Raw genomic sequence first — 22,304 nt, 5'->3', positions numbered from 1 at the left:
CCACAATTTCTTTATCCATTCATCAGTTGATGGACATTTAGGCTCTTTCCATAATTTGGCTATTGTTGAGAGTGCTGCTATAAACATTGGGGTACAAGTGCCCCTGTGCATCAGCACTCCTGTATCCCTTGGGTAAATTCCTAGCAGTGCTACTGCTGGGTCATAGGGTAGGTCTATTTTTAATTTTTTGAGGAACCTCCACACTGTTTTCCAGAGTGGCTGCACCAATTTGCATTCCTACCAACAGTGCAAGAGGGTTCCCATTTCTCCACATCCTCTCCAACATCTATAGTCTCCTGGGTGATATCTGAGTGTGGTTTTGATTTGTATTTCCCTGATGAGGAGCGGCGTTGAGCATCTTTTCATGTGCCTGTTGGCCATCCAGATGTCTTCTTTAGAGAAGTGTCTATTCATGTGTTCTGCCCATTTCTTCACTGGGTTATTTGTTTTTCGGGTGTGGAGTTTGGGGAGCTCTTTATAGATTTTGGATACTAGCCCTTTGTCCTATATGTCATTTGCAAATATCTTTTCCCATTCCGTTGGTTGCCTTTTACTTTTGTTGGTTGTTTCCTTTGCTGTGCAGAAGCTTTTTATCTTCATGAGGACCCAGTAGTTCACTTTTGCTTTTAATTCCCTTGTCTTTGGAGATGTGTCAAGTAAGAAGTTGCTACGACTGAGGTCAGAGAGGTCTTTTCCTGCTTTCTCCTCTAGGGTTTTGATGGTTTCCTGTCTCACATTCAGGTCCTTTGTCCATTTTGAGTTTATTTTTGTGAATGGTGTGAGAAAGTGTCTAGTTTCAACCTTCTGCATGTTGCTGTCCAGTTCTCCCAGCACCATTTGTTAAAGAGACTGTCTTTTTTCCATTGGATGTTCTTTCCTGCTTTGTCAAAGATTAGTTGGCCATACGTTTGTGGGTCTAGTTCTGGGGTTCCTATTCTATTCCATTGGTCTATGTGTCTGTTTTTGGGCCAATACCATGCTGTCTTGATGATTACAGCTTTGTAGTAGAGGCTAAAGTCTGGGATTATGATGCCTCCTGCTTTGGTCTTCTTCAAAATTACTTTGGCTATTCGGGGCCTTTTGTGGTTCCATATGAATTTTAGGATTGCTTGTTCTAGCTTCGAGAGGAATGCCGGTGCAATTTTGATTGGGATTGCATTGAATGTGTAGATAGCTTTGGGTAGTATTGACATTTTGACAATATTTATTCTTCCAATCCATGAGCATGGAATGTTTTTCCACTTCTTTATATCTTCTTCAATTTCCTTCATAAGCTTTCTATAGTTTTCAGCATACATATCTTTTACATCTTTGGTTAGATTTATTCCTAGGTATTTTATGCTTCTTGGCGCAATTGTGAATGGGATCCGTTTCTTTGTCTTTCTGTTGCTTCATTATTAGTGTATAAGAATGCAACTGATTTCTGTACACTGATTTTGTAACCTGCAACTTTGCTAAATTCATGTATCAGTTCTAGCAGACTTCTGGTGGAGTCTATCGGATTTTCCATGTATAATATGTCATCTGCAAAAAGTGAAAGCTTAACTTCATCTTTGCCAATTTTGATGCCTTTGATTTCCTTTTGTTGTCTGATTGCTGATGCTAGAACTTCCAACACTATGTTAAACAACAGCGGTGAGACATCCATAAACATCCCTGTCATGTTCCTGATCTCAGGGAAAAAACTCTCAGTTTTTCCCCATTGAGGATGATGTTAGCTGTGGGCTTTTCATAAATGGCTTTTATGATGTTTAAGTATGTTCCTTCTATCCCGACTTTCTCGAGGGTTTTTATTAAGAAAGGGTGCTGAATTTTGTCAAATGCCTTTTCTGCATCGATTGACAGGATCATATGGTTCTTATCTTTTCTTTTATTAATGTGATGTATCACGTTGGTTGATTTGCAAATGTTGAACCAGCCCTGCATCCCAGGAATGAATCCCACTTGATCATGGAGAATGATTTTTTTATATGCTGTTGAATTCGATTTGCTAGTATCTTATTGAGAATTTTTGCATCCATATTCATCGGGGATATTGGCCTGTAGTTCTCTTTTTTTTTACTGGGTCTCTGTCTGGTTTAGGAATCAAAGTAATACTGGCTTCATAGAATGAGTCTGGAAGTTTTCCTTCCCTTTCTATTTCTTGGAATAGCTTGAGAAGGATAGGTATTATCTCTGCTTTAAATGTCTGGTAGAACTCCCCTGGGAAGCCATCTGGTCCTGGACTCTTATTTGTTGGGAGATTTTTGATAACTGATTCAATTTCTTCGCTCGTTATGGGTCTGTTCAAGTTTCGATTTCCTCCCGATTGAGTTTTGGAAGCGTGTGGGTGTTTAGGAATTTGTCCATTTCTTCCAGGTTGTCCAGTTTTTTGGCATATAATTTTTCATAGTATTCCCTGATAATTGCTTGTATCTCTGAGGGATTGGTTGTAATCATTCCATTTTCATTCATGATTTTATCTATTTGGGTCATCTCCCTTTTCTTTTTGAGAAGCCTGGCTAGAGGTTTATCAATTTTGTTTATTTTTTCAAAAAACCAACTCTTGGTTTCATTGATCTGCTCTACAGTTTTTTTAGATTCTATATTGTTTATTTCTGGTCTGATCTTTATTATTTCTCTTCTTCTGCTGGGTTTAGGCTGTCTTTGCTGTTCTGCTTCTATTTCCTTTAGGTGTGCTGTTAGATTTTGTATTTGGGATTTTTCTTGTTTCTTGAGATAGGCCTGGATTGCAATGTATTTTCCTCTCAGGACTGCCTTCACTGCATCCCAAAGCGTTTGGATTGTTGTATTTTCATTTTCGTTTGTTTCCATATATTTTTTAATTTCTTCTCTAATTTCCTGGTTGACCCACTCATTCGTTAGTAGGGTGTTCTTTAACCTCCATGCTTTTGGAGGTTTTCCAGACTTTTTCCTGTGGTTGATTTCAAGCTTCATAGCATTGTGGTCTGAAAGTATGCATGGTATGATCTCAATTCTTGTATACTTATGAAGGGCTGTTTTGTGACCCAGTATGTGATCTATCTTGGAGAATGTTCCATGTGCACTCGAGAAGAAAGTATATTCTGTTGCTTTGGGATGCAGAGTTCTAAATATATCTGTCAAGTCCATGTGATCCAATGTATCATTCAGGGCCCTTGTTTCTTTATTGACCGTGTGTCTAGATGATCTATCCATTTCTGTAAGTGGAGTGTTAAAGTCCCCTGCAATTACCACATTCTTATCAATAAGGTTGCTTATGTTTGTCAGTAATTGTTTTATGTATTTGGGGGCTCCCGTATTCGGCACATAGACATTTATAATTGTTAGCTCTTCCTGATGGATAGACCCTGTAATTATTATATAATGCCCTTCTTCATCTCTTGTTACAGCCTTTAATTTAAAGTCTAGTTTGTCTGATATAAGTATGGCTACGCCAGCTTTCTTTTGGCTTCCAGTAGCATGATAAATAGTTCTCCATCCCCTCACTTTCAATCTGAAGGTGTCCTCAGGTCTAAAATGAGTCTCTTGTAGACAGCAAATAGATGGGTCTTGTTTTTGTATCCATTCTGATACCCTATGTCTGACTGAACCTTGTTTAAATGCAAGACTGGCCACCGGTCAACCAGAAATTATGGCCTTTGACTTTCCTGTCTGCTTCTGCATCTTCCAGAATTTAGTGTTAGCGACTGACTTCTCTCTCTGCATCTTCTGTCTCTCACCTTCCACCATGCTGTCTTCTTACTACACATTCTCCATGAGCAATAATTAATTTAAGACTATGGTTATAACTCCAAGATCAATATGGCCAGCCCAAACTTCTTGCTTCTGCGGTCACAGGCCATTCAAACATAACAGGTCTCCAACTCACTTTCTCTGTTGAACCTGCTCCGCCCACCACCCCCTTTCCCTTCATCTCTTTCTTAGTAAATCACACACTCCTCCACCTACTAACCTCACCAGAAATCCAGAGTAATTGAGTTTTCTTTCTTTCCTTCTTACCCTTCCCCTATCCAAACACCAAGAAGTTCTAGATATAGCCCTCAGAGACATCTATTCTTTCCCCTCCCTGATCTTGTGACTGCATTAAGAATCACCCTTGATTATTCCTTGATTCTCTGAGTCCCTTTGGTTGGACCCCCAATGCTTCTCCAGTTCCTTCCCCCACTTCCTCCGCTACCCTACTCCAGGCCCTGAGCAGCTCTTGTCTGGACGCTGGGGACACCCTCTGGCTTTCCTCTTTGTCACCATCCAACTGCCAGTTTACCTTCTACATAGTTCCAAATTTTTGTAAGAGATGCTCCCTCATTAGTTAAAAAAAGCATCCTCAGTATATGTATATTGTATATGAATCTCACACACTATTGCCAACTAATATAGTCTGTATATTATAAAATATGCATATAGAAGGATACAGTCAGGTTGAAATTAAAATAAAATATACAATTTTTAAAAAAATTTTTTAAATATTTTTGAAAGAGAGAGAGAGAGCATGAGCAGGGAAGGAGCAGAGAGAGAGACGGAGACACAGGATCCGAAGTAGGCTCCAGGCTCTGAGCGGCCAGCACAGAGCCCGACACAAGGCTTGAACTCATGAACTGTGAGATCATGACCTGAGCCGAAGTCAGACACTTAACTGACTGAGCCACCCAGCACCCCTGCAATTATTTTAAGTAACTAAATTTTATTGTTTATTGATAGTTTATGCTTTGTTCAAATAATGAGATTAAATAACTTAAGATCTTGGTTGAACACTCTAGGACTCAGATTCAAAGGTCTGATTAGCTTTTTACTTCTTGGTTTCACTGGCCATCATAGTTGGAAAGGATAGCTCACAAAGGCACAGTATCACTTAGACTTTACAATACGTATTTTAGGCAAGGTTCGTTGTTGACAATGGAGGTTGTAATTCAAATCATTCCGTAATTCAAAACAAGGTCTTTGATACATCTGACCTTTTTTTAGCTAAGTTCTTGTCATGACTAATGACACTCTTTTAGCTTCCTTATAATGTAGGTGACCAAGAACTTGTACTGAGAGCAAGAGAGACCTCTCTGCTGCCATTTTCTTATATGTTTGCATCTGTCTCTCAAAAATAAACTTAAAAAAATATTTTTAAAAAAAAGTTGTGCTCTCCTGCCTCCGAGCCTTAATAATTTAACTTTCCCTTATTGTGTTTCTAAGTATATGCTGCTTAGTACTGGTTTTATATGTATTCGGTTGTTATCTCTAGGGAAGGGACTCTGTGGCAAACAGAAAGCCAGTGAGACCAGGCAAGTCATTAGAAACACACAGGAGCACAGAGCAGGACAAGGGCCATGGAGCCCACCTGGCAGATGCCAGTATCTCTTGATGGGAGAACCCGAATTACAGAAGTAAATGCACTTCAGAGTGGCCTCAGGAATGACGCACAAAAATACAGACCGCACTCCCCACAGCCAGGGAATGTCCCCATTCCATGTCTCCTAAGACATGAAACTCAATGGCTCCCTGTGTCTTCCAGTTGTAGGACCAAGGGTCTAACATGTAACCGGAGGTCCAAGCCCGTTTTGACAAGACTAGGGAAACAGTTAAACACCCTACTCGCTAAGCCACTTAGTAATTCCATGTGGGATTCCAATACATGGAAGCAGCTCCCTGGAGAGACCAGGAGTCACTTGGGGACCAACACTATAAAGGGACTGGCTGGTCACCTAGTAAACTATGACCACACACCAACACAGTGAGCTTTACAGAGATGTAACTCACTAGCTCTACCAGGAAGATGCAGTTGCCGATGATAACTTTCACCGTTGGAGAGAGAGACTCTGACATAAAGTGGCAACGTCTTTAGTATCTGAATTATTTGAGTAAAGATGGGGGGAGGGAACAGGACAAAAGAGGATGAGGCCATATGAAGGCAGCAGGGGCTGAAACAAGGGCACCTGGGTGGTTCAGTCAGTTAAGCATCCAACTCTTGATTTTGGCTCAGGTCATGATCTCACAGTTTGTGAGATCGAGCCCTGTTGGGATCTGTGCTACGGAATCTGTTTGGGACACTCACGCACTCGCTCTCTCTCTCTCTCTCTCTCTCTCTCTGTTTCATTGCCTCTCCCCTGCTCATTCTCTCTCTCTCAAAATAAGTATTTTTAAAAAGGCAGCAGGGGTTGAGACAGAAAAAGGGGCTGCTTCAGCCAGTGTTTCCCTACCAGTTTCTTTAGAAATGTAGACAGTGTGAGCATGACCTTGTTAGGTTGAGATTTAATCCATGGGACATTAAAGATAAAAGGAACATTATGTAGCAAAAATCTCCCAAGGAGCAGGGTTCAGAACATAGCTTCAGCTCCCTAACTAGATCTTAAATAAGACAGCAACCTCCTGAAGTCCAATCCCTGTCCTTTATTAAACAGGGGTCCCAGGACCTACCTCAGGAATTCTTATAAATAAGACACAGATACCTAACACGTGTCAGCATACTTCTGCAAATTTTCTGTTCAGGCAATGTCACTCTGCATTTTGCTTCTTCCTAACTTACGAGGAATTCTTTATGAACATCACCTAGCACTAGAAGACTTAATTTCCACCACAGCTGCCTCCTGTCCTCCAAATTTCTTTTCATCTGTCCTTCCAAATGAAGTTTAGAAAGACAGGATGCTCAGAGCAGTTTCTGGTTGCTTTGGGCTCCCCCTTGTGACAGAACTTGGGAATTGTGTGTGAACCAGTCCCCATTTGAGGCAAATTCACCTAAACGGAGTTGTGTGTGTGTGTGTGTGTGTGTGTGTGTGTGTGTGTGTGTGTGTGTGTGTGTGTGTACATCTTTATCACTCTCTCTGTATCTACTTTTAAACTTTTCCCTAAGGAATAATCCATCTTCTCTAAACTTTGAAGTTAACTTTATTAAGGATACTGGCTAGCAGTTGTATGCTGGAAGTCAGTGGCAGATTGCAAAATTCTGTTTGCAACTTGATCTTTATTTTCACCAACGGGTGCCAGTTGATCAAGATGGATAGTTATCGTAGAACATGCAGTCATTTCCATAGGACAAAGCCCTGCATGTTCCCTGCTTTTCACTGGATTCGCACGATAACCCAGTAGTAAGTCAGCCAGATGATATCACCGCTTTTTTTTAACAAATGAGACCCAGAGAGGGTGAAGGAATCTGCCCCAAACTATACATTAGGGGGACTAAGCCAGAAGTAGAACCCACAACATTTTGTATGGCCATCACGGGTTCGTTGTGGTTTATCAACTCTTGTGTTGGGAGATACTTCTACCATATTCCCGAGCCTCAGACCACACGTAGCTCATTCCCCAAGGACAGACCTGGAGTGGGGTGGCGTTCAGAGGCAGCAGACATGCACACTAGCCCACTGTATCAAAGGATCACCAGCATCGAGACATGCAGCTTTACTACAAACGCTAGAATGTCTAGAATGTAACATCGTTTTTCTTTCCTAAGGCCGCCATTGCTGCAACTGTACCATATATTCCACAGGCCCACGTAAGAAGACATTCCATTTCAAATGGAGACCGCTAATAGTAAAATGACCTGTGTGTTTATGTGTATGTGCTCACACACAGGGGACTGAGCTAGGTCTTAAAATGCAGCCAGCGTGGAAACGATGGCCATCCCCAGAGGGTCCCAGCCTCGCTTTTTAATTTAGCGCTTCAATACTATCCTCACTTCTCCATTTTGGTAATAAAGCATCTTGTCCCCACCCCCATCCTGGGAGCAGCAGGCATGAGACACAAGGGTTTTCTTCTCTTCGCCATTTAACAAATTGTTATTGTGTTCCTACTAGGTACTGGTTTTCATTGTAAAATATACATACCATGAAATATACTATCTAACCATTCTAAGAGTGTTATTCAGTCGTGTTAAGTATATTCGCATTGTTGTGCAACGAATCTCTGGAATTTTTTTTTTTTTTAATCAGGCACAACTGAAACTCTATAGCCATTCAACAACCACCCATTTTCCCCAAACCCTCAGCAACCACTGTCCCACTTTCTGTCCTTATAAATCAGACACCTCTAGGGACCTCATACAAGTGAATTCATACAGTATTTGTCTTTTCAAGTCTGGCTTCTTTCATTTAGCACAATGTCCTCAAGGTTTATCTAGGTTGGATCACGTGTCAGGATTTCATTCTGTTTTAAGGCTGAATAATATTCCGCTGTATGTATAGATCATATCGCTTATCCATTCAGCCACTGATGGACCTCACGCATGGCACTGGAAAATGTCACAGCTTGGTTTGCTAGGATGACAAGAGTCACAGGTACACTCTCTACCTTTCAACATTCAACAAGGAAGCCACTGAAAGCCCAGAATACAGTCTTTTCTGCCAGGAGAGTAGATGGATGAAAGGGTAGAAATCTTTTTAAAATGTTAGGTGGAGGGCGCCTGGGTGGCTCAGTTGGTTAAGCATCCAACTCTGGGTTTCAACTTAGGTCATGATCTCGTGGTTTGTGAGTGTGAGGCCCCCCACCCCCCCCCCACCCCACCCTGGTCAGGCTCTGTGCTGACAGTGCAGAGCCTGCTTGATTCTCTCCCCTACCCCTTTCTCTGCCTCTCCCCTGCTTAATCTTTTTTAGAAAAATAAAAGTTAGGTGAGATCCCAGACTTTAAATCCACTTCCCTAAAGGACAGACCAGACCAGTTCTACTCAAAGCACTGCTGTTAAGCTGCACATCACTCTAAGAGAGAGAATTTCTGGAACTGAAGTCTGCTATCCTGGTCTCTCTCAGCACACTCACTAATTCTGACTCTGTAATGGCGACCACAGATGGGACACCTTAGTTGTACAACTGTGGCCAGAGAGGCTTTACAGGATGGATTTAGGGAGATGACCTCTTTGGAGGTGTGATTACCTACTGAAAGTTTATGCAAAGTCTCAGGACAGACTTCAGTAAAACACGTGGGTTTGGTTTAGTCACAGAACAGCATACACACACACACACACACACACACACACACCAGCTTTCTTAGGTCTGAATCGACTACCCAAGTCCTCACATCACAGGTGGGAAAAGGAAGGCTAACGGCACAGGCCAGTGGTTGCTCTTAAGGCCACGGGGGAAGGAGACATTAAAACCAAAAACTGTTTGCTCAGTTTGGGCACTGTTCACTCATTTCTGCCGTCAGCATCTCAAAAGCTACAGTTTTCAGTGTGATCGGTGTTAAAACCACATACTGTCGTCGCCATCGACTATTTACTAAGTGGCCTTGAAAAGTTCAAGCAGGGTTTTCGCTCACCCACCTCGTGTTCATTAATTATGCCTCTGCCTCTTGGTCACACAGATCTTGCTGGGCCAGAAATACAACCATTCTGTTGACTGGTGGTCCTTCGGTGTTCTCCTCTATGAGATGCTGATTGGGCAGTCACCTTTCCACGGGCAAGATGAAGAGGAGCTTTTCCACTCCATCCGCATGGACAATCCCTTTTACCCCCGATGGCTTGAGAAAGAAGCGAAGGATCTTTTGGTGAAGGTAAGAAGTGAAGCCAAGGAGACTCTGTAGAATTAGTATTGGGTATTCTGATCGGTTCTCCCATTCATTTCTAGGTTCTGATTTATACGTGGTAAACAATAGTCATCTTGAACTGGATTTAAATGGGATTCTCACCATGTATTTCAACTGAGGCACCAGTAGGATGGGCCTTAGATACCAAAATGAGAAGATAAACGTTCATGTGCCTGGTTTACATAAGAAATGCCCAGGAACCAGTTCCATGACTCTTGAAACCCTGACTTTGAGAGGAAATTGGCCCACTGACAAGCCCAGTTTGTAGCTTAAAACTCAGCCTTTGGTTTCCCATCATGCCCATTAAGCCTACTCAGGCCAGTTCATCTTCCCCTTCCCACCTGGACAGAATGCACAACTCTTCAGCCAAACACAAACCTCACATCACCCCTAGGCCATAAAACACGGTCTCAGGTGAGAAGGTAAAACTGTTCAGCCCGTGAAAGAAGTCAGCAAGTCAACCAGACCTCTAAAGCCAAGACTTTTAATCCCCCTTCTCCGGTCAGATTCGGGGCTGGTGGCCACTCACTTTGGGAGAAGGGAATGTGGTCATGTTGTGGCCAACTGTGTCCTGTTCTCTTCCTCTCCAGCTCTTGGGTCTCTGCTGCAGACCAGACCAGGTTTAAAGCAGGGAGAGGACAGAGGAGTCAGAAGGAGAAACCGTTGTTCTTTAATGGCTGGGTGGCTTCATGCTTGGAGTCTGGTGGTTTGTGAAAGCCAGAACTTCTGTGAGACATCCTAGTAGGTCTTTTGGAAGTAAGAACTGGTCACCGGGGATGTTCTTGGCCAAAGCCCTTGACACACAGGCCATTTGTTTAGCCCGTTCCCTGGCCTAGATTCTATACCAGACTCCCATCTCACAGAGACCCTCACTGCTCACTGCCTGAGAGGGCCCTTTCAGCAGTATTTAAAATGCTGCAGATCACATCCCCTTCTCATGCCCACTGGAAACACTGATGCATCTTTCACCCTGTAACTCAGAATTCAGACTGTCACCATCCCTGCAGAATTCGCCATCAAAGCAAGACTCACACCCCGGTCCACGACAGTCCAGGCTCAGGGGAGAATGGAGTGTGTTACAGATGGAAACCGGGCTCTAAGAATCACTTGCCATGAACCAGGAGCTCCCAGGGAAAGCCAATGAAGAGACCTAAGCAGCACCTGAGAGCCATCATTAAAGATTGGGGTTATAGGCAGAGTCCTGGTTTCCTTCTGTTGAGGACGCAAATTAACACCCACAGTGTGAGTACAAAAAATAAGTCACGGTAGTGCAACGTGCTCTTACATATAATGACAATGACCAGCACTCACTGAGCTGTCCCAGCAACTTTTTGGATCAAGGAGATACACCGAGGTGATCAGGAAGCGAACAAATCTAAAAGAAGTGAACCGAGAACACAGGTGTGTTGAATTTGGGCATCTCCTATCTCAGCTGGCTTTAAAAATCATTTAGGAAAATAATTTTCAGTCTTGCTGTCTTTATATTGAAAGGGGGGGAGCAAAGAGTAAGACCTTTCAACATTAGAAGCTCTCGGTGGATTTTAAGCGTTTTTTTAACATTTATTTATTTTTGAGAGAGAGAGAGAGAGAGAGCATGAGCAGGGGAGGGGCAGAGACAGAGGGAGACCCAGAATCCGAAGCAGGCTCCAGGCTCTGAGCTGTCAGCACAGAGCCCGACGCGGGGCTTGAACCCACAAACAGTGAGATCATGACCCAAGCCGAAGTTGGATGCTTAACTGACTGAGCCACCCAGGCGCCCCAGTGGATTTTAAATCTAAAAACAATTACCAGGCCCATCTTGTTTCACAAGTCTACTTTTTTCTCACGAACTACCTGGATTTAAAGGGCACCCACTTCTCCTGCTCTAATACGACCGGCAACTTGTCCAGAGTCTGAGATGCTGAGGCAACTGCATTGCAAGTCTGAGCCACTTCAACTCAGCTTTCTGTTTCTGTTATCCAAAGAAAGCACAAACCTAGAAAACTCTCGGAATGACCCATTAAACACACTTCCAATGACTGAACAACACACCTATAAAATGAAAGCTGATTTCAAAATTAACCAGTTAAGAAGATGACAACAGTAAAAATTATCAGGATTGGGATGGAAGCAGTGTTGCTTTACGCAAAGGCAAGTTGAGACATTGTTACAGTTGCTGCTTGGGTTGTACACGGACTGGCCACGTGGGCTCAAGGTGAGGTATGATTAGTTGGCTCCAGCTGCTGTAACAAAATATCACAGACTGAGGGGCTCACCCAACAAATTTACTTACAGTTCCGGAGGCTGGGAGTCCAAAGGCAAGGTCCAGCAAGGTCGGTTTCTGGCGAAGGCTTTCTTCCTGCCTTGCAGACAGGTGCCTCCTTGCCGCATCTTCACTCACACACGGGCGAAGAGCTCGCTGCTGTTTCCTCTTATAAGGACTCTAATCCTATTGGATCGGGCTCCCACCCACATGACCTCATTTAACCGTAATTACTTGTTTCCTGCAAGTTCACTCGCATGGGGGGCAGGGCTTCGATGCGTGACTTTTGAGGGGACACGCTTCAGTCTCGTAGTGTGGGGGTGCACTGAAAAGGCCTGGGCCAACGAAACCCCCCAGAAGGGAATAAGGAAACAGCTCGGGGGCTGCCTGGAGGCGATCCACCTTTACCCCTTGATGTTCCGCGAAAGCTCAACAGCTATGCTTCCAAACCCAGTGCCGCCTTGGGATGTTGGGGGGGCTCACGGCCAGGAGGGAGGGTGAAGGAGTCACGGGGCCAGGTGGAGTTCATCAGAAGTAAATGCTGGAAGTGACGGTTTTTCACAGGAGAGAGAGACGGCGTGGGAAGAAGGATCAGTTCCAGGTAGAGAGGAAAAATGACAAGACACAAACAAGGAATATTACTCAGCAAGAAAAAGGAAGGAACGGTTATCGATCTACAAAACAACCTGGGTGGGTCGCAAGGGTGTTGTGCGGAGTGAAAAAAGGCCAGTCTCCAAGGGTCACATACTGTGAGTCCACTTGTGTAACCTTCTCCAAAGGGCAGCGTGGAGATGGAAATCAGATTAGTGGCAGTGGGGGCTGGGGAGAGTGGAGGCAGGACAGCGACTGTAGAGGGGGATCCCAAGGGACAGCTTTCTGTTGACAGGACGGGTCTGTACCTTGTGTGCACGGCGGTTACCCAAATCTATGCATGGGATAAAATGACAGAGAACTAGACACACACATTGTATCAATGCTGGCCTCCTGCTTTTGGTGTCGTTCTATAATTATAAAAGACGTAGGCATTAGGGGAAGCTAGGTGACAGGGACACAGGACACCTGTACTAGCTTTTAACATCCTGTGAATTGATATGTATGGACTGAATGTGCCGGCCCCAAATCCTATGTTGAAGCCCTAACCCCCAAAATGATGAGGCCTTTGGGACATAATGAGGCAGAGATGACATAATTGGGGTGGGGTCACCACAGTGGACGAGTGCCCTTATAAAAAGAGGAAGAGAGAGCTATCCCCCCCTCCAAGTGCATGCACCAGAGGAAGGCCATATGAGGACACAGCAAGAAGGCGGCCACCTACCCGCCAAAAAGAGGGTCCTCGCCAGAAAGTGCCCACACAGGCACCTTGATCTTGGACTTCCAGACTCCAGAACTGTGAAAATTAAGTGTCTGTTGTTTAAGGCACCACTCAGTCCGTGTCATTTTGTCGTAGCAGCCCAAGAAGACTAAGACGCTGTGATTGTTTCAAAATAAAAAGTTTAAGAACAAAATAAAATCTGAGGGTTAATGCCAGCAAATACCAAAACCAAAATCATGTGCACTTTCAATAGCGGGAAAAAGATTTGCTAGAAGAATAGGAAATAAATCTGGCTGAACAGAGCAGAAACCAAGACAAGTAAGAATAAAAAGTGGGAGAGAGTGGGACTCGTTGGAGAAAGAGGTCTTAGATCCACGTGGAGGAGACCGGGCTTATCCTTTCCCATAGGTGTTGGTAAAAATTCCATCTCCTTGCCCCACAAGGAAGGTAGTCCTCTGCCATGTTCTAGAAGTAAGGCTGATAAAAATTAGTTTCCTCGTGCAATTTGCTGACAAGAACACGGCTTCTAGTTCCATCTCTCCTCCTGGTTTGCTCTATAACTTTGGTCCCACTGCCCCCCTCATCCTTGAGTTCCGTTTTCTGCAAAAATCAAAGGTAGCATCATTTCTGAGAAACTTCCTGTAGAGAATTATAATGTAAAACCCAGAAGTAATGAGTCCTCTAAAAAAAAAAAAAAAAAAGGAATCTGTTACAACAGCTGCATCAATATCACTCTCTATTCCCTTTAGTCCTCACAGCACATAGATGCAGGTAGTGTACTGAACAACTGCGCAGAAGAGGCCGTGCTGCATCATGAATTGCAACTGGGACACCGCTGTTCAGTTGAGTCTTGAAAAGAAACACCCCTTTCTCCCTCATGTATTCATCCGGGATGTCCTGTCCATTTGTTTGGAAACGGGCGGAAAACGAAAGATCCCAAACAGAAGCACCTATCCCTTCTGTAGAAAGATGTATCTGCACAGGGAATGAAGAGGGGAGAAGACCCCTCTCCAGGGACAGGGGCTAAGCACTGGTGGCCCTCCTCAGCCGCCCAGCACGGCTCACCAGCCCAGACAGTCGAGTAAATTCAAACAAACGACAGCTACATCCTGGCCATTCGTGTACGAGGTGTGCTGTTTCCTGTTAATGTAAACCGCCCTCTGACAGCTTCTATGAACAAAAGCAAGTCTTTCTTCATGAACACGGAGTCCCTTGGTGCAGTTCTCCAGCACAGAGCCGACGGCCTCCTGCAAGGTCACCAGACCTGGAAGGGGGGGGGGGGGGGCGTGCTTTGATGCAGGGGACAGAAGACAGTAACTCACTCTTGTGCAGGACGGGAAAGAAATCTGAGTCTCGAACATGAGGTCATGTTATATTCTCATTACATATTTTATCTTTGAAAGTATATTTTTTTAAATTTCACAGGTACATGGGCCGGTCTCAGAAGGCTCTGTCAGGATGCTCTAGGTACAAACGACACATGGTCCTGGAAAAATCCAACAGGAAACAGCATGGTCCGCACTTGGCATAGGGCAATTACTTCTCACTGTATTCAGTAAAGCCTTTCATTATAACTACGTGAGCTAGAGACACTCCCACCTTCTCTCTCTTGTTTCGTGAAAACGTCCTTAAAAAGTAGGGGCCGGTAAGGTGTGATGATCGTTTCTAGGGAAGTCACTTATTCCCTCTGCTTCTAAAGAATCAGTCTGCTTTTCCATCTGTTGGCCTACATTGGTGTTCGAGTCTACAGAAGAAAAATTTTACTGTGAACTTGGTGCCTTTTCTATGTGCCGTTATATATGCTGAAGACAAGATTCTGGCAGAAGGTGAGGACTGAAGATCTATGGTCTGCATGTAATAAAGTAGAAAGACAACTTGCTCACTTATTTAACAAACATTTATCGTGCATCTACTTTGTGCACAGCACTGTGCTAGGTTCTGTAAGAAAGAGAAACATAAGTGGTGTTTGCCCTCCATAGCTTACACTCTACTAAAAAAAAATTACTCTTAAAAATACTCTTGGGGCAACCGGGTGGCTCAGTCGGTTGAGCATCTGACTTTGGCTCAGGTCATGATCTCATTCGTTCCTGAGTTGGAGCCCCGCGTCGGGCTCTGTGCTGACAGCTCAGAGCCTGGAACCTGCTTTGGATTCTGTGTCTCCCTCTCTCTGCCTCTCTCTCTCTCTCTCTCTCAAAAATAAAAACGTTAACAAAATACTATTAAAAATGGTAGACAGATAGATACCTTCTTTAACGAAGGGAAGATATTCAGATGTCCTACGGAGCCCAGAGGAGAGACTAAAGAGGCTGTTTATAATTTGGGCTCTACCCCTGGCTAGACCTGTGATCTTGAGCAAGTTATTTAGCTACTCTGAGCCCCCGTGTCCTTAACTGACGATTGGGACAGTGATCTCTGCTTTTAGAATCTGTCTTCAAAGTCAGGCCGATACGGCGGAGGCATCTGGCACTACTCCTGACTCTCAACGCTGGTTGGAATAAGTCACGGAACCGACCATATGACAATGAGTATGAGTTGAAGGGCAGGGAGGGCTCACCAGGAGTTGAGGGAGTCAAAGAAAGCTTCACAAAGAAGAAGGGGCATAAGCTGAACCCTGAGTGATGGGCTGGGATTGAAAGCTGAGGTGAAGGAAATGGCAAAATGTGGGGAGACGTATCTCCTCACGAGATGGAGATGTCCATAGCGAAGGACAGAGGTGGGAAAGGCAGGTGGCATATTCAGTGAGTAGACATGTCTGGACAGAAGAGAGGGTTACAGTGGGGACAGAAGGATGTGTGTCCGCAGAGGCCACAGAGAGCCTGGGATGACCAGCCAGGCTCAGAGGATGTTAGGACTCACCAGGGCATAGAGATGACCTTGCCTCACCCTGCATTCTCCAGGGGAGGAAATGGAGACGCGGAAAACTTGCACAAGGCCACGTGGGTAGGAAGTCTCTTGGGTGACAGCCTCATGTTGGTGGTTTTCTAACGGAGCTTTGGAACATCAAGTTTCCATCGAGAGACCTCAGCCGCCACCGTATGGTAAAGTGGGACAGCTGACTGTGTGGCTGCACTAGCTGGTTACATGGGTATTCCACCTGGACTTTTAAAAAGATTACCATGATTTTTAAAAAGAAGAAAAAAAATCTCCACTTTGCTACCGCGCACGTTGTGTTTTTTTTCTTCTTTTGGTTTTGGGTTTTTGGGGGGCCTTTCGGTAGAGCCTGTGAAGATTTTCAAGTAGGAAGGTAACATAAGTAAGGCAGTGTTTGGAAACACACAGACTGGCTATTCTTACAAGAGATAAAAGCAAGAGATCTCTGTAATTTAGTTGTTACCGGAGGTCCGGTCCTGCCAGAGCCTCGTGGAATATCCCTGTTTCAGAGACCCCACGGTGTCCTTATGAACACCCTACAGCTAGAAGTTACTCTATAAACAAACATCGAGCTGCGGGATAAAAAGGGGTAACTATTTCAGGCACTTGGGACCCGTGACTCCCCAGGTCTCGTGTTTGGACTCTCCTATTCCGTACTGCCCTTGACCCGTTGTGTTGGAGTTTGAAGAGTTGCCGAGCTCCTTTCCTGTCCTGGCCAAGGTTCAGCGTGACCTCATAGTAACAGGAGAAGGAACAGTGCAAAGAAGAAAATATATCTGTAACAGACCAGAGGTCATTAGAGAGGATTTGAATTAAGTATTACTTTACCAGCGGGTTTGCAGGAAGCAGAAATGATTCTCACTACTCAGACGCCTTATCCAAAGCTGACCGTCAGGGACTAGTTTGTAGGATATCATCAAAGCAACACTGTTATCCTTTGAAGGCAGCTTTGTAGGAAATCAAAGTCAATTAATGGGCGGTCAACCCAGCAACAAATAAATTGATCACTTATTCTCTGTTGTTGGGTTTTACAGACCACGAATCACTGCATACGTGCGTGTGCACATGTGTGTGCGTGTGTGTGTGTGTGATTTCATCTCACGCACAGAACCGCCCTGCGGGAAGGATACCTCATTCACTTTACAGGGGAGGACACAGACTCAGACTCCTGCAACTTGCCAGAGGTCCCGTAAACAATACAAGGCAAAGCTGATTTCAAAACCGGTCTATATCACTCAAGAGACTGCATTTCTAGGGCCAGGAGCAAGGGAGCAAAAACCCAGACCCTGGAATATTCAGAAGGCTCATTTGAGGGAGAGTGCTGTCACCAGTTTGGAGACAACAGTTGATACTCGAGAGTGGAAAAATCGGGTTAGAAAAGCCTTAAAAAGCAGTCTTTACCTCGTGGAGTCAAATCCCCATGACTTGAGCCTCACACACTATGAAATGCAGCCTCGTCTGAGGCTAACCGGCTGGTCCCCTGGGAAGTAACTGTTTTCTTTCTGCCGCTTCTCAGCTCTTCGTGAGGGAACCTGAAAAGAGACTAGGAGTGAGGGGAGACATCCGCCAGCATCCTTTGTTCCGGGAGATCAACTGGGAAGAGCTTGAAAGGAAGGAGATTGACCCACCGTTCCGGCCTAAAGTGGTAAGGACCCTCCCAGGACCATTTGGTTCCAGCTTGGCTCCCGGGCTGCCTGCCTGCCCCTCACCCCTGCTTGAGCCCCTACCTTCCCTCCGGGGTGCAGTTCTTGGAGGAAAGAGCTTCCTTAACCGTAATTCAGGTTACCTGGCTGGGAGTGGGGGGGGATGGGGTGCAGGGGGGATGTTACTCTTGTTTTGCAATATCTAACCTGTGCGATGAAAATGTACCTGCATGAAAAATGAATTCCTGGGCGCATGCCTCAGACGTAACCTGCATGTGCCAGGTGGCTCTCTGAGGAGATACGGCGCTTTTGCACAGGATGCATCCGTGCCCCACGGTCACAGATTCTGTGACCCAAACGTGTATGGGGGGGATCTTGCAACCCTCTTTTCCGTGGCTATTTATTAAAATTTGCCTGACGTTTGCAACTGGTTCACGTTAACTGTATTCCCTAACGGCAATCGTTCAGTGTTACTTGGTTTAAGGAAAAAGTACATTGGGGCTGAGGAAGAGACAAGTCTCTAAATTCCCAGGTGTATGCTCACTAGTGAAAGTCACTAACCTCCATGAGAAAAGGCACAATGACCTGTCCATGTGCAGAACCACCATAAAGCGAAGACAAAGTAAAGAAGGGACGCCCCGGGGGCTCAGTGGGTTAAGCATCCAACTCTCTATTACGGTTCAGGTCATGATTTCACGGTTCATGAGATCGGGCCCCGTGTGAAGCCCCAGGTCAGGCTCTGCACTGACAGCTCGGACCCTGCTTGGGATTCTCTCTCTCCCTCGCTGCCCCTCCCCCACTCACATGCACGCACACGCTCTAAAAATAAGTAAACTTACAAAAAAGTAAAGTGCAGTTAAAATGAAAAAGCTCTGCAGACAGATGTTGGTAAGCGTGACTGCACACAGCCACCGAACCGTACTCCTAAAAATCATTCAGATGGTCACTTTTAGGTTAGGTATATTTTACTACAGTTTTTACAATAAATAGTTTTTGGGGTTTTTTTTAATTTTTTTAATGTTTGTTTGTTTTTGAGAGAGAGAGAGTGTGTGAGCAGGGGAGGGGCAGACAGGGAGGGAGGCACAGAATCCAAAGCAGGCTCCAGGCTCCGAGCTGTCAGCACAGAGCCCCGACGCGGGGCTCGAACCCACGAACCACCAGATCATGACCTGAGCCGAAGTTGGATCTCAACCGACTGAGCCACTCAGGCGCCCCAGCACTTTGCCTGGCTTTTACCAGTGGTGACATTTTGCCAAGACATGAGTGTTTTGTTTTGTTTTAATTTTTAAATGTTTTTATTTGCTTGTGAGAGGAAGTGGGGGAGGGACAGAGAGAGGGAGACCCAGAATGGGAAGCAGGCTCCAGGCTCCGAGCTGTCAGCACAGATTCCGACACGGGGCCCGCACCCACGCACCGTGAGATCATGACCTGAGCCAAAGTGGGATGTGTGACCACCTCAGCCACCCAGGCGCCCCTCAATAAATAGCTGTTTTAAAGGGTAAGACAAATGATAGATATGCCAGCTCTACCCGTCCCTGGTCAGTATGGATATAAACGATCTCCTCCGTCTCTTGCGTGGAAATGGCACAGGGTCGTGGATCCCGAAGCAGAGTGCCTCGCTCTAGAAAACAGCTACTGCTATTCATCAGGAGCGGGGAGGACGAAGTGAGTGTGTTCCTAGGACACACCATTGTCCCAAGCTCTGGGGACGCGCTAAGGGTTCCACAGGCTGGTCTCTAGCACTTACTGTTTGGACCAGCACCATCCCTAATACGTGGGTTAATAATTTGTGCTAAAATGATTTTTTTTTACCTAGTTTCACTCATCAGAACAATGTAACTCATGCCTCAAGTTTCACAGTACATTACAATTGACTTGATAGTGTCCATCTAACAATCAGACTTTTGATCTACACTTTCCCTACAGGACAGTTCCCAGTTCTGCCAGTAGGAAGGAATTTCCCTGACCTGTTGTCCAAGCAGCTGTCTGTAGGCAGAGGCCACAGGCCATTGGCTTCACCAGCCCGGGGCCCCCTTGAGGGGAGGGAGAGTCTCTGACTTTTAGTTATGCTCATATATATAAGGGTGACTTTTGATCATTTAAAAAAAAAAAAACTGAACTATACACCATACTAAGCAGTGTTCATAAATAGGTGTTTGTTTTTACCTTCTTTTTTTTTTTTTTTTTTTCTCACGGGCACCGGTGAGCTAGGTGGCTCGAGGGGAGTTTGTCCCCATCGATCTATGGAAGACGGTCCAAGATGGTTAATGATAAAATTAACATGGGTGGAGAAGCCAGCAGTAGTGAAGGATATTGATGTAAGAACAGGAATATATAATCTGTAAAACTCCTTCCCTCCACTCCCATCCTCCAGCCCTCCCCTCTTCCCCCTCAGCTACCCCCTAAAGACTAAAAGGATACAGGTCACATCTGGCCCCGCCTCTTTTTCAGAAGTGGCCAATCCTGGTTCAGGTAAACTATTAACCAGAATCGAGACCCTACTTGGATGTATATAATGAAATTCCTTTACATGAATCTAAGTGTACTATTGACAAGCTAATGCCTCGGGATCTTAGGAATGTTCCGTGAATCCACCTATGACCATCTATAAGTGTTACTTCAGTTCATCTGCAATGCGGATAGCGTGCAGTGTCATGTACCCATAACAGCCTAGATAACAAAGAGAAAGATAATTAATGCAGTGGCTGATTTTCTTCCTTTTGTTCCTCCCTCCCTCGAACTCTGATCAAGAAATCACCGTACGACTGCAGCAATTTCGACAAAGAGTTCTTAAATGAGAAGCCCCGGCTGTCATTTGCTGACAGAACCCTCATCAACAGTATGGACCAGAATATGTTCAGAAACTTTTCCTTCATCAACCCAGGGATGGAGAGGTTGATATCCTGAACCACTTCCCCTGACACACGAGGGACTTTGCCTTCTCTCTGCGAACTGGTTCAAGTGACACTCCTTGGATTCCTTTTCACCTTGGAAAAGAAAAGAAACACTCAATAACACCGGCTGAGACCTTCGAGCTCCCCGCTGACTCTGTATCTGCAGCAGAACCCAGCTCCACTCATTACAACGCCCTTCGGTGTCTCTCCCGTCCTCTCCTGCGGCCACCCCTGATGTTAGGTCATCACTAACCATAGTTATTTACTGGAACGAGGGTTCTCCTCCGCACTGTGAAAGATCTGAAAACTTAACACTGCCCTAAACTGTGGCTCTTCGCGTGGGCACCAACGGCTGATCGGTGAAATACTTGATGACGGAAGGGGGCACAGTGAGCACGGGCTTCTGGAGACCGAAACAGCGCGTCGCCTGGTGGGAAAGCGGGCTTCATTCAGCCACAGACAAGTAGCCAGTGACCCGTTTTATTCTGTTCACGTCTGGGGAAGTGTAAATGGTGATGGGGGAAGCCCTGGGTAGGTTTTTATGGGAATTCTTCACAATAAACATAGCTTGTAACTTGAGATTTACAAATCCATTCATTCTGATTAGCCATGGAATTCTTGGGAAAGAGGAAAACGGAAAGTGAAAAGAGATCATGTCGCTGAGGTGGTTTAATAAAACACCTACTCTGGCTATCTTATCAACATAGATATTACACTTAGAGGCCAACATAGACTCATTTACTCCTGCCAGTGGAACCACCCCATCCACCCACTCTCAGCTGATTTCAATATTGTGGAAGCCACTCACTACAATCCTTTTCACGCTGTAACAAGAAGGGCATAGTGCTTCCAAGAGAAAAGAAAACCAATCTCTTATCACACCCTTGATGGTGATTTCGTGACTCATAAGTCTCCCTTTAGGCATTAGTCAAAATAAAAGACCCATGCATGCTACTTGTAGCAGTCGATCTTCTTTGATGACAATTCTAGCTATTTTTAAGGATCTGTGTTGTTTGTATATTTTGATAAAATATTGTGACTTAATGACAGAGGTGGATATGTAAAAATGGAATAAAAGAAAGAAAGAAAGAAAGATGCCTCTTAATAGTTTAATTCCCTACTTGTCCCCGCAAGAACTTGGTTTTGTCATGGTTGGCATCAAAGTGTCGCTCGCGTTGAGTTGATGTTGGAAATTTGGGGAATCACTAAAGGTCCCCAAAAGAGTGAGAGACTCATAACTTTTAAGTTACTGTTACTATGTTCCTCTTTCCCTTCACCACGAGATCTCTTGGGAGTGACCCACACATGTTGCTACAGGTCTACACATGTTGCGTCTACTCCTCCAACACCCAGATCCAGCTCTGCCCTCCTATCTGTCCCCAGGCACTGCTTCCTCTCAGAACTACCTTCCTGCTGGCCCTTGTGCAATGCACTAGGTCCTCATCTACCTTTCTGCAGTTTTTTATACAAGGGAAAGACCCTCCTTTGATCTTGAGCCCATCATCACTGCAACCCAGCACTTTCCCCTTTTGCCCCCTCCACCTGCGACTGCTCCCTTGACGAGCCCCTTTCCTCCTACCCCCTCCCCCCCCCCCCCCCCGTCACTTCCAAGGCCTCTCTGCCCATCTTGTTTCCACTTTTCTCTTGGTTCTTTCCCACCACCTTGTGCCTTCTAGGCTTGCTTGCTTGCTTTATTTTTTTTTAATATAATTTATTGCCAAATTGATTTCCATACAACACCCAGTGCTCATCCCAACAAGTGCCCTCCTCCCTGCCCCTCTCCCCCGGCCCCCATCCACCCTCAGTTTGTTCTCAGTATCCGAGAGTCTCTTATGGTTTGCCTCCCTCCCTCCCTCTC

General features: G+C 45.1%; 1 protein-coding gene across 4 annotated transcripts in view; it reads left to right on the top strand.

Annotated features, from left to right (window-relative positions):
- PRKCQ (protein kinase C theta) overlaps positions 1–21,025 on the top strand; it is a 186,106-nt gene extending 165,081 nt beyond the window's left edge. For 3 of the 4 annotated variants that reach the window (XM_078450471.2, XM_078450470.2, XM_078450473.2), the window contains 4 exons: positions 9,263–9,451; positions 13,788–13,880; positions 17,426–17,554; positions 20,304–21,025. In XM_078450471.2, the coding sequence (XP_078306597.1) occupies positions 9,263–9,451; positions 13,788–13,880; positions 17,426–17,554; positions 20,304–20,459 (567 nt within the window). In that variant the 3' untranslated portion in view covers positions 20,460–21,025. The remainder of the gene's footprint in view (positions 1–9,262; positions 9,452–13,787; positions 13,881–17,425; positions 17,555–20,303) is intronic. The other variant, XM_078450472.2, reaches the window with a different exon arrangement.
- Positions 21,026–22,304: the final 1,279 nt, after the last annotated feature.

The sequence above is a fragment of the Panthera onca genome, chromosome B4, assembly GCF_046562875.1.
Source record: "Panthera onca isolate mPanOnc1 chromosome B4, mPanOnc1 haplotype 2, whole genome shotgun sequence".
In the NCBI taxonomy this organism is placed as follows: domain Eukaryota; kingdom Metazoa; phylum Chordata; class Mammalia; order Carnivora; family Felidae; genus Panthera; species Panthera onca.
This window is presented reverse-complemented; position numbering and strand designations above follow the sequence as displayed.